This window comes from Cygnus atratus, chromosome 3 (genome assembly GCF_013377495.2).
Source record: "Cygnus atratus isolate AKBS03 ecotype Queensland, Australia chromosome 3, CAtr_DNAZoo_HiC_assembly, whole genome shotgun sequence".
Classification (NCBI taxonomy): Eukaryota; Metazoa; Chordata; class Aves; order Anseriformes; family Anatidae; genus Cygnus; species Cygnus atratus.
In genome coordinates, this window is record NC_066364.1 from 1,170,525 (window position 1) to 1,186,532 (window position 16,008).

The window sequence follows — 16,008 nt, forward strand, 5'->3', positions numbered from 1 at the left end:
CAGGTGTCACTGCTGGTCCCCACGAGCACCAGGGGACAGGGACATGGACGCATGTCCCTTTCTTGGGGAGAAAAGGCACGGTGGCTCCTGCACCCAGTTCTGGTGCTTTCCCCTGAGGCTTCACAATTGCTGGAGTTTCACCAGCCCCAGAGACGGGTGGGTGCCAGCCCCACGTCCCGAGGAGCGCGGTGCGGCTCCCCGACGGGTGGCCGAGACCTGAACAAAGCCCTCGGCAGAGCGGCCGGCATTTATAGACTGCGAGAGTGCGAGGAGGAAGCAGCTGAGGACTTAAATGACTCAAGTGACGGGGCTGGCCCCTGCCCTGCAGGAGGAGTTTGGAGCTGCCCTGGGTTTCGAAACCTGAGTTTCGTTTCTGCTGCTGGAGGGGTGTTTCGGGTAAGCCTTCGACTCTGAAACGAAGATTTTATAATCTTATATATATTTAATCTGCTTTTGTGATAGACTTCTTTTGATGTCTAAATAATGTATTCTCTGCTAATAACCTGATTAATTAATATCACCTTATACCTACTGACAGAAATCTGGGGAAAGGTTTCTTTCCAGGAAAAATATTTCAGTCTCTCAGCACCTCTGTTATAAATTGTTGGACTTGGTTTTCTTGTAGTAGCTCTAATCTGACTCAACCTAGAAACCTCTGCGTTCTTGGAAAAGCAAATCAACAAAATCATAACCTCAGCATTCACACGTTCGTCCAAGATTGTGCTGTGTAGGTGTCTCTTGTTTGGAGGCATAAAAGGTGGGTGCTGCTTTCTGTTTTCTATGCAAATTGTTTGATGATTTACTCTGCACGATCATTTCCTTGTGGTATACAGCTGTTCTACATGACGTGTTTTCAGGTGAAAAAAAATGCTAATAAAAATTACCAAAAAAAAAAAAAAGATACATGGTATAAAAGAGCAAGGATAATCCTAGAAACTATTTTTTTCTTGCAGCCCAGGTTTGCAGCGATAGTTGCTTGTTTTCTCCAGGACTGCCGTGGCCAGCAGCACACGTGGGGCAGGTACGTACGGACACGGGGTGCCGGGTGGCATCTGCTCAAAATAATTTCTACATCTGCTCTCAAGGCTGTCTGTCTTATCAGCCTCGGTGTCCCTGGCAAGTTTCTGTCTCCTGCCACCCTCACGTTCATCGTGTGCCCACCCAGAGCATGGGGCTGAGCCTGCTCCAGAGGATGCCTTAAGGCTAAGCCGTGGTGTCCTGTGAAGAAACCAGAAACCTAAAAACCTCCCAAAGTCCTGCTCTGAACCCGCGGGAGGCAGCGGCGGTGTCGTCTCAAGCCAAGGCAATGCAGACGGTGACTGTGCTCCCCTCTCTCCCTCAGGAGGTTCTTGCAGTGCTTCTGTCCCTCTTCCTGGGGCCACCACCTGCGTGCATCCGTCCCACGACAGCACCCTGCTGCCTGCCCGAGCTCACCCCAGCTCGGCATTTCTCCATCCCAATGGCAGAAGAAGGACCCACAGCACACGGTGAGCTCGGTGTCACCACGAACAGCACCGGGAGGGAGTCCTGGGTGCTGAAGTGCTGCACCCTCCGAGGTGCACCTGATGGAGAAGGGGCCTGGATACTCGCTCAGCATCTCCTCCGAGATGGGACCTCCCAGCGGCATGGGGGGGCTGCGGGAGAGCTGGGGAGGGATGGTTTGTCGGGGGGTAGGGACAGGACAAGGGGTGGGGGGCAGCTTTAAGCTAAAAGAGCACAGGTTTAGGTTAGATATCAGGAAGAAATCCCTCCCTGGCGCAGGCTGCCCCGAGGAGCTGTGGGTGCCCCATCCCTGGCAGTGCCCAAGGCCAGGCTGGATGGGGCTGGGGGCAGCCTGGGCTGGGGGCAGGGGTCGTGCCCATAGCAGGGGTCGGAATTAGATGGGCTTTGAGGTCCCTTCCAACCCAAACCATTCCAGGATTCTCTGATTCTAGTTCCACCCCACTCTTTTTTTTGTTGTTGTTGGATTGTCCAAAAATCTGATTCAAGCCTTTTGTGGTTTTAATTCCCCCTCAAGGAGAATTTATGGTGCGGGTTGTGATGGCATCTTCTGTGGGTGATGTAAAAAGGGGGATTCAATGCAAGGTGGGGCAAAAAAGGGAGGTTTTGTCTATCTCATGCAGCTTCCTGTGCAAATTGGGGGGCCGGTGACTCAGGCTCGGTAAGGGGAGCCCTGCTCCCCCTCAGCTCATGAGCTGTTCATTTAACAGGAGCGGCTGATAGATGAGGGTGTTAAAGGGAGGCTCTCCCAGTGGTGTCAGGAATGATCCCCAGCTTACAACGCCCCCGGAGAGGGTGAGAAGGCAGGCGCACTAACCAGAAATCCCCTTCCCTCTGACAAGGTGGCAGCGATGACTCACTGGAGGAGATTCCCAGGAAAAAGAAAAAGTACAAGAGAGACCAGAATCCTGAGGACGGAGAGTGTGAGAAAAATCTCAATAATTTTCTCAGATGGGATCTTCTGTGAAGCTATTTTATTCGCGATTAATGGCAGGCTTCCTGCAAGCAGAAGCACGCAGTAAAAGTTTGTCATAACCTTATATTCCCTATTACCCGACACCTGATTTCTCCCGTTTCCTCGCTGGCTGAGTACTGCAGGTTCACAACCTACTCGATGCCCGTCTATACCATACGTGTACAATTATATTTGACCAACTGTTAATTTCTCCTTTTCCTTTTTTTTTTTTCCTTCTTCTCTTGTGACTAGAGGGCCCGTGATTTTTTGCTTTTCCTGATTTCGTACTGCTCATCCTGTTTTTCTTAGCTATCCCCCTTATTTTGGGACAGCGAGACCTTCCCCTCATCTGCTTAACATACTCCCCACTGCTGTGCCGCACAATCCCTTTTGACTATGCAAGGTTAGTGGAATTTCCCACTGCAAAAACACCTTCTATTGCAAAAACACAACTTTGTTTCTCGCAGGAGCAAGAGGCTCTGAAGTCCTGTGAATATGGAAGCGCCACGGGGCTCGGCATGTCTCCCTAGGGAGCTCTGCCGGGGCCGCTCTGACCTCTGACCCTCCCTGCAGGTAAAAAGCTGCAAAACGAACTAAAGGCCGCTCTGGAGGAGTCCTCCAGGAAGCTGTTGCAACTCCTCCCTGAACACAGGCTGCCCGAGACAAGGAATGGGATCCAGTACCTCAAGTGAGTTGCCTGGCGTTTGTTCCCCAGGGGGCATCTCCTGGTTCTTGCCTGGGAAGGGGTGGCCCAGAGCTGTTGGCACACAGAAGGACTCTGAAGCCAGCGGAAATATCTGGTGAAGCAGATATTTCAGATATTTTAGAATATTTGGGAACCTTGCTGACTGCGGGATAACTCCATTTCAAAGGTTTATTCCCTCAGCTGGTGAATGCAGCCGGTGTCGTGCTCCTGGGCAGCCCAGGAGGACCCTACAGCCGTGGGGGTGTCCCGGGGTGTCCAGGTTCAGTGGCACTCTCCTCCCTGGTCCAAAAGGGACATTTTGTGTGTGTGCAGGCCACGGGTGCAGGCTGTTCTGGCTTTGCAGAGCTCACTGGAAATCCCCCCCAGGGGTGGTGAGCCCCGTTGCTGGTGGGCTGAAATCATAAAATCCCATCAAAAAAAAAAAAAAATCCCATCATCAAAAGCCCATCAGAAGGTGCAAACCCAGACGGTGCCGCAGTGAGGCTGGAGCTGATGCAATGTCCAGCCTGCTGCTGGGGACCTGTCCCTGAACCTGACTTATTCTGGATCTCACAAATCCCGGTTCAAAGCCCGTAGGACAAAGTATTCATTTCACCCTTTTGAAAAGCACAGACCTGTGGGAGTTATTTAAATTGTCCTTTTTTTCCCTCTCCCTGCCCTCAGGAACCGCCTCATGGGCTTGAAGCCAGACATTTTGCTGGATCCCATTCACATCGGTCTCTTCGGCAGCACCGGGGCAGGGAAAAGCACGTTGCTGAATGCCATCATAGACAAAAATTTCTTCTTGCCGGTGTCCGGAAGCGAAGCCTGCACATCCTGCGTGGTACAGATCAACACAAGCCGCGGCAAACAGCACGAGGCCAAAATTCACCTCCTCACGGACGAGGCACGGATAATATCTATTTTTTGCCATTTTGGGGGGAAAGGAGACCTAGCAGGCTTCTCCAGAGGGGAGTGCAGCCTTCTGGAAGAATGTGGTCAGGAGGGGATGTGACCCCGATGGCCAAAGTGTCCCCAGAGAAGTGATGGGCACCAGACCCGGTTCCCCCTGAGCTGGGTGTGCAAGGCGGGAGGAAGCAATAGAATTTATTCCTTGCTGCCTTGTCCCGCCGCTGTCACCGTGTGCTGGTTGTCCCCTGGTGGTCTTGTCAGGCCCCGGCCCTCCCCTCCCTTCCAGGCACCCCAGCCACGAACTCTTCTGTGCATCTGATCCCAACAGGAGTGGAAGGATGAGCTGAAGGGTCTGGTGGAGCTTATGGACCTGGACGAAGACAGCGAGGACGACCACGAGAGAAGCGAGGCTGCTTTGAAGATCTCTGCTATCTACGGGAAAGAAGCTGAGACTAAGAGTTACGAAGAGCTGTGCAGGATGAAACCCGTCGTCTCTATTCCCCTGTCAAGGTGTATCCTCCTGAAGGAAACAACAGTGAGTAGCCCCTGTATTTCACAGAATCCCAGAATCACGGAGGGGTCTCCTGGGGCCTCCTGCTGCCCACCCATGGTGGAAGGTGACAGCTCTTCCCCATTTTTGTTTGTTGGATTTACCGTGTTGGGGAGAGCGTGGTCTTCTTGGGTTGTTCCACTCATGGTGACCTTGGGACCCCTCTTCGTGTCCTGGTGCCCACACCTCGGGCACGGGGCTTTGGGTGTCACCACCAGCCACAGCAAATCATCCTGTTTCCTGGTGTCTCTGAGGTTCTTTGCTAAGGAGGGATACTGCTTCTTTCCTTTGCTGTGTCCCAGGCTAAAGACCTTTCGGACAAAATGGGTCCGTATATCCGGAATCAGAGCAGTCCAAAAGCAGCAACAAGCAAAGAAGAAGACATAATGCGGCTCTGGCCCCTGATCAAAAACGTGGAAGTGACTGTCCCAAATTCACAAATGATTCCAGAAGGCATCATCTTCGTGGATATCCCAGGGACAGGCGATTTCAACACCAAAAGGGACGAGATGTGGAAAGAGGTGACCAGCAAGCTGTGGCATGGGGCGGGAGGGAACAGGTACTGCCCTCTGCCCAGGACTGCTCCCGTCCCCTTTGTAGTAGTGATGGAGAGACCTGGGAGTTGCTGTGGGGCTGTGGGGAGCAGGGAAGCCTTCCAGAGCAGCATTTCAGTGTTGCACACCTGAGCTAATGCATTTTCCAGTTCAGAAATGGTGCGGTTCCCTGCTTGGAGATGGCACCAAAGGCCAACAGTGTTTCTCTTCTGGTAGCATGCTACAAGAAGAGGCTCTGCAGGTGCTGATCCCATCTTTATCTTCCTTCCCTCCTGGTACCGTGCTGTCACCAGACACCCTACTAGGGCAAGCACTGGTGTCCAGACCGAGCCCCCATCAGCTGCAGTCCTGGGTTGTAGGAATTCATGATGGGAGGATGGGGCCTCTGGCTGGAAGCACAAAGATTGCACATCCCAGCTCTTCAGCCAGAGTTAATGAGAATTAAAGGTGCTCAGCATCTTTTCTATTTACTCTTTGCTGATGTTTCGTATCCTTTTTTATGACCCTTCTTCCCCTCCTACCCCTTGCAGAACATCAACAAATGCTCTATCATTTGGGTGGTCAACTCCTTTGAACGTATTCTGGGAGGGAAAACCCATCAGATGCTGCTGAACGAAGGCATGAAGGCTTTCCAGAGTGGGATGTGCAGGGACATTTCCTTGGTGGTCACAAAGTCTGACGAGCTGGATCCAGAGGAGTACAGAAAGTAATGGAACAAGCTGAGGTCCAGGGGCTGCCGGAGCCCACTCTCCGTGCAGGGGTGCTGGGTGGGCGATGCTGGCCGTGGCGCTGCGTGGTCCTCCTTCCCTTCTCCTTACAGGAGCTGCATCCTGCTAAAATCATTCCAATGTGTAATTTCTGCCTTCTTTTTATCTTTTCAGGGAAACAAAGAGAGACCATGTGAGTATAGCCTTAAGCTTCTTCATCCCTTTCGGGTCATTTAAGAAAATGGGAGAAGTGCCCGTGTGATTCAGTGTCACTTGAGCAGAACTGATGGACTTGATGCAGAAACCAGAAACTCTGTGCAGTTCTTTGTCTTGTATTAGGGAGAAACTGTCCTGGACAGTCCCTTTGGCCTTAAAAAATTAGGGATCTATTTAGCATTGTCAGAAAATGTCAGTAATAATTCCTATTCTTTCCCCCAATGTAGATAAATAAGCATGATGCCATCCTAGAAAGGAACGAAACTGTGAAGCAAGAGAAGAGCCAAATGATGAAGAAAACCCTTATGGTAAAGTTGCTTGGCGAGCCTGGACAGAATGTGCCTGTGTCATGAATCTGTTCCTTTTAAAGTCTGATGCATGTCTGTATTACAATATTCCTGTCGTGGGTTATTAATAGACATTGTCCTTGAAGTCTGGTCACCACCTAGCAGCTTCTGCTTACTACAAACCCTTCCTTTGCTCTGTGTTCGGGCCCAATTGGTCTTCCTAATCATCTCCAGTTTAATTCTCCGCTGCATATGCAAGAAATGGTGATGGGGACGCCCCCTGATTCAGCATTTGCTTCATGAAGAAGAAGAGCCCAGATCAAATTATGCTGCAGAAACAAACTCAGTGTATGTGTGTTTCAGAAAAAGCTTCCAAGTGACTCTGAGGTCGTGTGCAAGCCTGACCTCGTGTACACGGTCAGTGCCCGGGAGTACTGGCAGGGGAAGACGCTCAGCAAGGAAGAAACAGGTGACAGTCGGCTTTTATGCATGCAGGGAGCGTGCATGGGTTTGGAGAGGTCCTGGGTTTGGAGAGGTCCTTGGGCATTTCCCTTCATCTTCCTCCCCCCCTTCAAATTATTGCTATCAAATAGTTCAGAGTCAGGAGAGGATCCCCTCATCCCAGCCTGGCACCACCTCATCCCATGCACCCCTTTCATGGCAGGCAGAATATTGAGATTTTTGGTCAGTTTCTGAATCATTCAGTACGTGCCATGCCGATCTATAGTGTTCTTAGGTCTGGCTCTGGAGATTTTACTGCTCCAAACACCTTGCATTGCAGCTTGGCACTTAACGTGGAGTTGCGTTAAAGCCACATGAGGTGTCTTTGGCGTTACTTTTGCTAAGACCCTTCTGGTTTGGCATGGATGCTTCCTTTCCCATTTCCTCCTCCTTTGAAAGCGTGCCCCTCTCGTGCACTCAGCCGGGCCTGTCATTGTTCCCTTACCTTTTGAGCCCGACGTGAGCGTTCTCTGAGTCCCTCAGGACTATGATCCACTGCTGGAGCCAGGCCGAGCCCCACAGCTTGAGCCGTGCTGCCTGTGCATTTATCTGCTCCTTTGCTCATCTGCAGAAATACTTTGCTGTGCTTTTTTTCTCTTGCTCCCTCCTGTCCCCAAGGTGCCTGTATGGCTCTGTGGGACCAACCCAAGTCCTGGAGGCCCTGTGTGTGCCCCTACATCCCCACCCCGTGCCCAGACGGACCAGTGCTGACCCAGACCAGGCAACTGGTGCTGCAGAAATGAGCCCTGAGAGCCCTCCCAGGCTGTCAGGGTCTCCTGGGAGCCTCCTAGGAGGCCACCACCGGCCTGGTGCTGGTGTCCTGAGTGTCCTGCAGGACGTCTGCCCCCCTGCTAACCCGGCCTTTCACCCCTTGCAGAGGTCCCGAAGCTGAGGGAGCACATCCGCAGGTTTTACACCGAGCAGAAGAGGAACAAGCTGCTGAACTACACGACAGAGGCTCTGGTCATTTTCTCACTAATCTGGACTCTACCATCCAACAAACATGCTCAGGTTTGTCCAGAGCAGCCTTCGGGAGCATTGCTGTTTATTCTTTGTTGGGCAGGCAGCAAGGCCTCCCAACAGGCTCTATTCCTTTGAGCAGGCAATTTACATCATGCGTTTCCAGCACGGCACATATGCAACCTGCAGGCAAAACGTCTCACAGGGGGCTGACAAATGCATCGAGGCACCGCAGCCTGAAATAGCCGCAGTTGCTCCGTTTGAGCGCATCTCCTGCAGCCTACCCAGCAAGGAGAGCCCCGGGCTGTCCTCCTGTCCCCAGGGCAGAGGGGACAGTTCTGGGGCAGGTCTGCCTGAGTGGTGACCCTGCGCTGGGGAAAGCAGCCAGGGAACTAGGCGGCACTGGTGGCAGTGGTTGGGGCTGGTGGGGAAGCTGGTGGGGTTATTTATGGCCCTGTTGCTTCCAGCACAAGGCTTTCAGTGATTTTTTTTTCCCCTCTCTGTTGTCTATTGATTTCAGTCTCAGCTTGCGAAAAAAAATTACTTGACGGATTTCATTACGCAGAAGATCGCTGACTTGGAGAATGACATCAAGAAATGCTTTATACCAATCGAACAGCCACTCAGAGAAGGAGTAGAGGAAGCAAAGAAGTCATATAAGAAAACTATCTCCAATCTCCTCAAGGTGGGTGTAAAGCAGTGTTTTTGCAGTCCCAGAACTATTTGGTTTGGGAAGAAAAGAAGAACAGAAGCACCGCTTCAATGCACTTTGGATGCTGGTCCTTGGGGGTGCAAGGAGCAGGGACACGAGCCCTGTTGCAGCATTGCTCTGGGGTGGCGTAGCCAAAGGTTGGCCTCCGGAAAGGGGAAGCCCAAGTCTGCAGCTTGGCAGCTCGGGCAGTGACCTGGAAGTCGTGGAAATGCCCTTCCTGATGAAAGCCCAATTTAGACATGAGATAAAACATTGCAAAAGTCTCTGGGGTGGGGACTCAGCCAGCTGCCTCCCAGCCAAGCAAAACCACCTGAATTCCCTCCTCTGATCCACACTGGTAGGAAGGAGCTGCCTGGAAAGGAGGGCTCAGCAGTCGCTGCTGGGCTGGTGAGCCTCCTTGGGGTCGGTGGGGAAGATGGCGTGGGTCTACCCAGACATAAGAGGGGTGCTGGAAACCCCTATCCTGCTCCTTCCACAGCTCCTGCCCGCATGCAGCCTTCACTCCCAGGGGGTGGAAGGCCGGCTGGATAGTTGTCCTGCTTTTGGTGAAAGATGAGGGCAGATGTTTGGGTGAGATCTGTCAAGAAGCATGGCTTCAGACACCTTAGCTTGGTGGATGTGGCCCTGGGGGAGCCTGCTGGGGCAGCATGCCGAGCTGGGGCCTGCTTCCACCGCCAGGCCGGCTGCCGAGCAGCAGGCTGCAAAAACCTCGAGGTACCTTTGGCCCAACGCAGCCCCAGCCTCCAAAATTTAGGTGGAAATCCCGTCCTTCCCTCCCTTCCCCTGCAAGTTTCATCAGCTGGGCGCGTGGCTCGGAGCTGGCTGTGCCTCACGGCCTGCGCTTCCCGTCCCGCAGCGCAGCCACGGGCACCAGGGCTACCACCGCACCCTGAAGGCCGTGTGCCTGAAGAAGGGGGTGTACGCCTCCCGGACCTTCTTCAGGATAGACATCAACGACGCCCTGGCGCAGCCCATCTACAGGAAGATCGACCTGAGTTTCGGGGAGGTGTTCAGGTGAGGTGCAGGCAGGGCTCTGGGGGTGCAGCGGGAGGGCTGAGCAGCTCCTTTCTGCTGTTTTTTTTCCTCTCTGCTTCCTACCTGCCTCCACTTTTGGGACCTTTTAACCTCCCCAGGAAGCCTGCTCCCAAAGCCTTGCACTGCAAAACCTCTCCAAATGTCTAATCCCGATGCTCTGCGACAAAAGTTTAACCCTGTTTTTTTTTATTATTATTTTTCCTCAGGATTACAGAAAAAGGCTGTCGCTTTCTGCTTTTCGTTGTCCTTTTCTCACCTAGAACTAGAACCTTTTCAGCCCTCCCAGGCAGTTTGCTACCAGGACGTTCCCTTGTCTGATCCCAACCCATCTGGCCATGCTGTCCCAAAGCACGGCGCCCTTCAGACACTGCTGCTGGATCCGTCCCTTCCCAGGCACTAGCTGCAGCCCTGGCGCATGGCTCCACTCTCTGCTTCCCCTTGTTTTGTAGAAAAGTGGATTTATTGTGAGCAGCCAGATCCAGCCAGTCCAGCCTGGTGTTTGCTGCCAAATTACCTGTATTTACAAAAGGACAGGAGGACAATGTGGCTGCCCAGCGAGCAGCTGGGAGGCAATTTAATAGGAAGGCAGGGCAGGCTGTAGTATCGGGACAAGTGCACCAAGCTGCTCCTTGCTTACCCTTGATCAGCATCATTTTTTTCTCCCTTTCTCCCCATTTTTCGTTGCTTCTTCCTCTCCATCTCTCTCGATCCCTTTCTCTGCCCCAGTTGCCTCCCCAAAAAAATTACTCACCCCTAATTACATTTTTCCCCAGAGATCCCAGTTTTGCTACATGCGTATCCAAACTTAATATTTCTGATATCTTCTCCTATGATGCCTTATCCTCATATGGTGTCACAGATATGGGTACCTGGCCGTAGCCACCTTGCAGGACTTGCTCCATAATGGGTCCCTCAGGCTCCCTTTTGGTCCCCAGAGGAGTTTGTCCATCCCCCTCAGCCACACGTGTAACTTCATGTGCTCTCTGAGCTCCAGCAGCTTCTACCCCCTCTATGCATCATGTTCAGCAGTTCCTCCTGCCCTGCCCAGCAGCTCGGGCAGCAAACCCTCACACCACAGCGTGCTCTCACACCCGTAGCAGCAGGTAGCCGAGGTGTGAAGCACAGTTGGGTGCTTGCAGACCAGACAAGAAAAGGAAAGACCAAACAGGGTCAGAAAACAGAGCCATCAGAAGGTGAAAAAACAGCAAACAGAGCTGAAAGAAAGACAAGTTTTTACTCAGTTGCTTGCTTAATGTGACAACATTGTGCCTCCTGTGGCTGCTGATTGCCCCCGTGTTCAGTGGACTTGAGGAGCAGGGACGTGCCATGGCACCCCACAACCTTGGCCTGTCTCATGCTCCTGCTGACTTAAGATACCTTGAAATGGGACCTGAACATCACCCCGAGCACTGTGTCTTGGAGGAGAGCAGCTCAGACTGCTTCTGCAGGACCAGGAGAGCTTCCTCCAGCCGAGGTGGATGAGGGTAGCATTTATATCATCAGGTCTAGGAAGGGAAAACCCATTGCATGCAGCATTTGCTCCTTTGCAAAGAAAAAATAACCACACCCTCAGTTTGGACTAGCTAAAGGCAAAGGCAGTTTCCTGCTCCTGGGAGCATGGAAACTGTGCTGCTGTGTTTGCTTTGTCCCTCCCTGTGGGTCTGTGGCTTCGATGGACGTCCTGCCCTGCTGGGTGGGGAGGATACATCTTTGTCTTTGTCCTTCCCGATGAATCTACTGCCCCACAGGATCCAGATGAGCACCCGTTCCACGCTGAAAATCTGCCTTGACACTTTCAAAAACGCCGTGCAGCAGAAACTGCAGGAAGCTGGGATGAAACTGGTGGCTGACAACAACCAGCTCAATTTCCTTAAGCAGGAGGTACGCTCACCTTGAAGGGGGCTTTGTGAGCAAGAATGAGGAATGGGAGAAGGAAAGGGGGAAAGCATGGCCTTTGTGGGACCTGGGGAGGTGATTAGCTCTGTCTCAAGCTCCTGGAGAGGTGAGAAAGAGACATATGAGCAGTTCCACGTGGTCTCTAGTGAGCGTGATCTTCAGGAGGCTGAAGGCTTTCTTGAGAGCTAGCATAAAATGTCCCGGTCAGCCATCTGCTGTGTTAATTCAGAGCACAGCAGAAAGGTGATGCCCACTGGCACCAATTGTCCTGGTCATCTGTTGAACGACACACTCATATTTAGATCATCATTCTGAGATTTTTATTATTAAATTGTTAGCTTAGCTTGTTTGTTATGACTGAAGCACCTGTGGGCAAACATTTGAACTTACTCCTGCAGACAGACTTCATCGTCCGTGAGGCTGAAAAATTCATCCTGCAGAGGAAAGCAGAAATCTACCAGTCCCTTGCAGTGTCCATTCAAAATGACCTGCTGCTCTGCTATGAAGGTAAGACCAGCCACCTCGTTTTTTTCATCTTTGTCCCTGGAGGTTTTGATTTTCACAGAATAACTCCAATAAGGGCTCAGAAGAAGGGCCCAGGTTTACAACCTACCTGTAGAAAGACTGCGAAGAAATCTATGGGGCGAAAGGATTATCTGTTAGGTGGTCATCAACTCACAGAGGTTTCTGAAGTCTAAAGTAGATCATGCTCAAATACAGAAAATTCCTTCCCTGATTTACTCTATTTTCTACTTTATTTTATTTTTTTTTGCAAATCATGGATATTTTCTAGCAGTCATTCATTCTTATTTGCCTGCCTTTGAAGGAAGGAGAGTGAAGGATGCTAAAGCAATAAGCTGCTGAATCTGTTTTTTCCTTCCTTTCCTATCAGTAGGTGGCACAGTCAGAAAGTGAAACAGTTCAAAACCCCAAATCCAGAAGTTGCTCACGTTGGTTTTAGGAAGACACCTTAATTACTGGGTTAGCTAGTTGTGAAAATGCACTGCTGGGCCAAAGCAGGAAGGTGTCCTGGGGATGGGCCACCCCAATAGAGCAGTGCAGAGCTCTCCTCACAGCCAGCCGCTCTTTCTCCGACCTCTGGAAACATTCGTGGGGCATGGGGAAAAAATACTGAGAGGAAAAATAATGAGCTCCTGTTGCAGCGCTGGGGAACATCCCTGTTTAATTAGTGCCTGCAAAACGTGCAGGAAAACGGGCTTGGGCCAGGAGTCAAAAAGCCAGTGATGCAAATTGGTCCTGTTGTTGGCAGCGTCCTCCTTTCTGTGAGAGCCAGGAGATGGAAATTGTGCGTGAACGCTTCTTGCCCCAAAGAGCAGGGGTCTGGCAGCAGCATCTCCTGCAGCTCGGGGCTGATTTGTACAGGTGCTTTTGCATCCTGAGGAGCAGGAGGGGCTTCTTCCCCAGCACAAGCAGAGGCAGCTTGGCCTCCCTCTGTAGAAGACTCTGGCGGTGACTTTGTCCCTTTCCCAAAGCAAAGTACTGCCCCTTGTCCCCACGTGTGTCCTCGGCCTGGATCCCAATGTGACGGTCACCTCTTTGCCACAGAGGCTGCCATGGTTAGAGGATCACAAGCCTACCAGAGGATGCAAACCATCCTTAGCAATGGAGTGATGAGAGAGGTGGAGAGAGGAATGTTTGAAAGAGCTGAGGAGAGCATGAGAGGGCGCCTCCAGGACATGCAGGTAGGTTGGGCACCTCCTTGTTCCTTGGGGACCTCCCTGCAGTCATTGCCAGTGCTTTGTGGGTAAGGGACAATGTTCCAAAAAGGATCTTTTGAACACGTGTGATAACGTGAAGGCATTTCCTTGTGAGATGTTGGCTTCAGCAGGTTCTCACATACGCTGTAGGCCACTGCTGGCATTGCTTTTGCAGCAGCAGACCAGCCTCCAGAAGCACGCAGAGGCGTGTTTAACGTCATTTATCCATTGCAGATCACCACTAGGGACCAAGTTTATCTCAAGGCACTGATGTGGGTCTGAGCCCTGTACTGGAGGGTCTGCCTGCAGACTTGTAACTGGTCTAGCAGTTATCATCCGTAACCGGTAACCACATCGCTCCTCTCCCCACAATAACCACAATTTGGGTTAAGGGGCTTAGAGGAGCTCAAAGGTGTCACCTCTGCTCCCCGGAGCCCATCAGCCCTGGCGGGCGCTCGTGGCTCTCTGCCTTGGTGATGGCCCAGGTCGCATCCTGCACTCTTCAGCTGCAGAGTCCTGTCCCGCATCCCACTTCTGTGCTTCACCCTTTGAGTGCACTCAGGGCAGTGCGTTTTGTTTTACTGCAGAGGCTCTGCTCCGAAAAGCTGTATGGAAATATTTAACCCCTATAAAAATATCGAGCCCTATCTGAACAGCCATGCTCCATTTCTGAGCTGTTGGCTCATGCTGCCAGCTGTGTTCTCCTTCTTGTGCACCAGCACCAGCAGCAATGAATAGGCTGGATGAAGGTGGCTGGTGGCTGCCCCCGTGCTTTCCCTGTCCAAGGGTCACCACATGCACAGGGAGGGACAAGGGGCTTCAGCCCTGTCCCCTGCTCATGTGCTTGGCTGTCTGATGGTTGCAGGAGCAGATCACCAAGAAGCTGGAGGAGGACTTTTCCAGCATTCTCAGCTTTGTCTTTTGCCCGTGGGACCAACTGGACGGCAAGCTGCCAGGTACGGCCGCAAGCATGGGTTTGGGGCTATTTGTGCAGGTCCCACACCCCCCCCTTTTGGAGGTACAATGGGGTGGGTGACAGGGAGATGAGGGTGCCCAGGGCTGCAGTCCCAGCCATGAGGAACTTTCCTTGTGTTCCCTTGGGCATCAGAGGAAGACGCTGCAGGCCAGCAGGGTGCCCACATCCCAACCAAAGCCTCAGGACTTCCCAGCTGTGGCTTTGCCCCACAGCAGCTCGCATGCGAGTTGCCTTTCTCTTGCTGTGCTTCAATCCCCAAGTCCATAACCACCGAATAACGTTGGTATGGGCACGTGTTTGGTGATGGGGATAAATAAATACCACCTGAGTACACTGGATTCCCAGGAGCTGCATGGGGGAATCTCCCCCATTCCCCACAGCAGGAGAGGCAGGGGCAGGCTTCCCATGACCAAGCGGCAGATGTCCAGCTGGCTCTAACAGGCTCCTCTGTTTTGCAGACTTACGGAGTGAATTTTCCACCATCATCAACATTCACAAGGCCCTGCAATCAGCCAAAGTCGCTTAGAGAGCTGTGGGAATTGTCTCCGACGGTGTGGTTTTATTATTCATGTCGGTGGCTTGTTCTCTTTACTCTGTGGCTTCATGGGAAATCACCTCTGGTGAATTTTTTCCTCTTATAAAAGCATTTCTGAGATATTTTGTATGCATTTTATGGTACTGCTTAAGTAAGAGTCCCGGGCAATGCCCAGTGCCCCTTCCCCTGCATGCCATGCCATGTTCCACACCCAAGGGGGCTCCAGCTGTGACTCCTTGTGGTGATGGCACCCCGGACCATGGAAGTGATGCTCTCCTGGGAGAAGCAGGACCACGGTGCCTGTGTCTGTGACAGGGTTCTTGAGGTTTCACAGGCTGCTATGCCTCTGAGACCCTTCGTGCATGTGGAGACATGTGCGTGTGTTTCACTCCGTCATCCAGTGTGCCTACACACCACATGAAGCCCGATTTTACCCACAAGGTTTATATCTCTTTTGATATTTTGCTAATACAATAAAAATATTCAGAGCAGACTTTTGTATACTTAGTGTGCTCCCACAAAAGCCATGCTTGGATAAAACCAGCTCCAAAGAGCTGCTGGGGAAGTGCTTCCCTCTGCAGAGCGACCTGATGCAAAGCAGAGGTTATGGAATTGCACAAGATGTAGGCACTGAAGATGCTGCCCTCCCTCCCCGGGGATGGGGAGAGGACCGTGCTTTACATCAGCTCTCCTACGGAGACGGCTGAGAGAGCTGGGGCTGTTCAGCCTGGAGAAGAGAAGGCTCCAGGGTGACCTCGCTGCAACCTTTCAGTACTTGAAGGGGACTTATAAAAAAGATGGAGAGCAACTCTTTGCTCAATCAGATAACGACAGGATGAGGGGGAATGGTTTTAAACTACAAGAGGGGAGATTTATATGAGAGGTTAGGAGGAAATTCTTCCCTCAGAGGGGTGGTGAAGCACCGGCACAGTTGTCCAGAGAAGCTGTGGATGCCACATCCCTGGAGGTGTTCAAGGCCAGGCTGGACGAGGCCCTGGGCAACCTGATCTGGTGGGCGGCATCCCTGCTATGGCAGGGGGTTGGAACTGGGGGGGCTTTGAGGTCCATTCCAACACAAGCCATTCTGTGATTCTATGAGAAGCAGCAGGGAGAGCTGGGCCCCTTCGGCTGGAGGCAGAGGTGGCTCTTCCACCACTCGGGGGGCTCAGAGGAAGGACAGAGCCCTCATCTCCTCCAAGGTCTCCAGGGAAGGACCAGGGGTGGCTCCAAACTCCAACCAGAAATAAAAGAAACCCTTCCCATGAGAGTCATAGAATAATAGGATTGTAGAATGGTTCGGGCTTGCAGG

At 52.1% G+C, this 16,008-nt stretch overlaps 1 protein-coding gene across 3 annotated transcripts; it reads left to right on the plus strand.

The window, feature by feature from the left end:
• The first annotated feature begins 324 nt into the window (after positions 1-324).
• Positions 325-15,192, plus strand: LOC118259071 (nuclear GTPase SLIP-GC-like). Of its 3 annotated transcripts, XM_035568331.1 has the most exons (21): positions 327-396; positions 626-757; positions 954-1,021; positions 1,343-1,487; positions 2,343-2,423; positions 3,029-3,143; positions 3,825-4,047; positions 4,381-4,587; positions 4,905-5,123; positions 5,687-5,862; positions 6,038-6,056; positions 6,307-6,387; positions 6,730-6,835; positions 7,745-7,878; positions 8,348-8,512; positions 9,396-9,553; positions 11,323-11,455; positions 11,869-11,977; positions 13,037-13,173; positions 14,054-14,144; positions 14,623-15,192. In XM_035568331.1, exons 4-21 carry the CDS (start codon positions 1,460-1,462, stop codon positions 14,688-14,690), a joined length of 2,250 nt encoding a protein of 749 aa, XP_035424224.1. In that variant the 5' UTR covers positions 327-396; positions 626-757; positions 954-1,021; positions 1,343-1,459; the 3' UTR covers positions 14,691-15,192. The 3 variants fall into 3 exon arrangements, with proteins under 3 accessions (XP_035424226.1, XP_035424224.1, XP_035424225.1); XM_035568333.2 differs by lacking the exon at positions 626-757 and having other exon boundaries at positions 325-396; XM_035568332.2 differs by having other exon boundaries at positions 357-757.
• Positions 15,193-16,008: the final 816 nt, after the last annotated feature.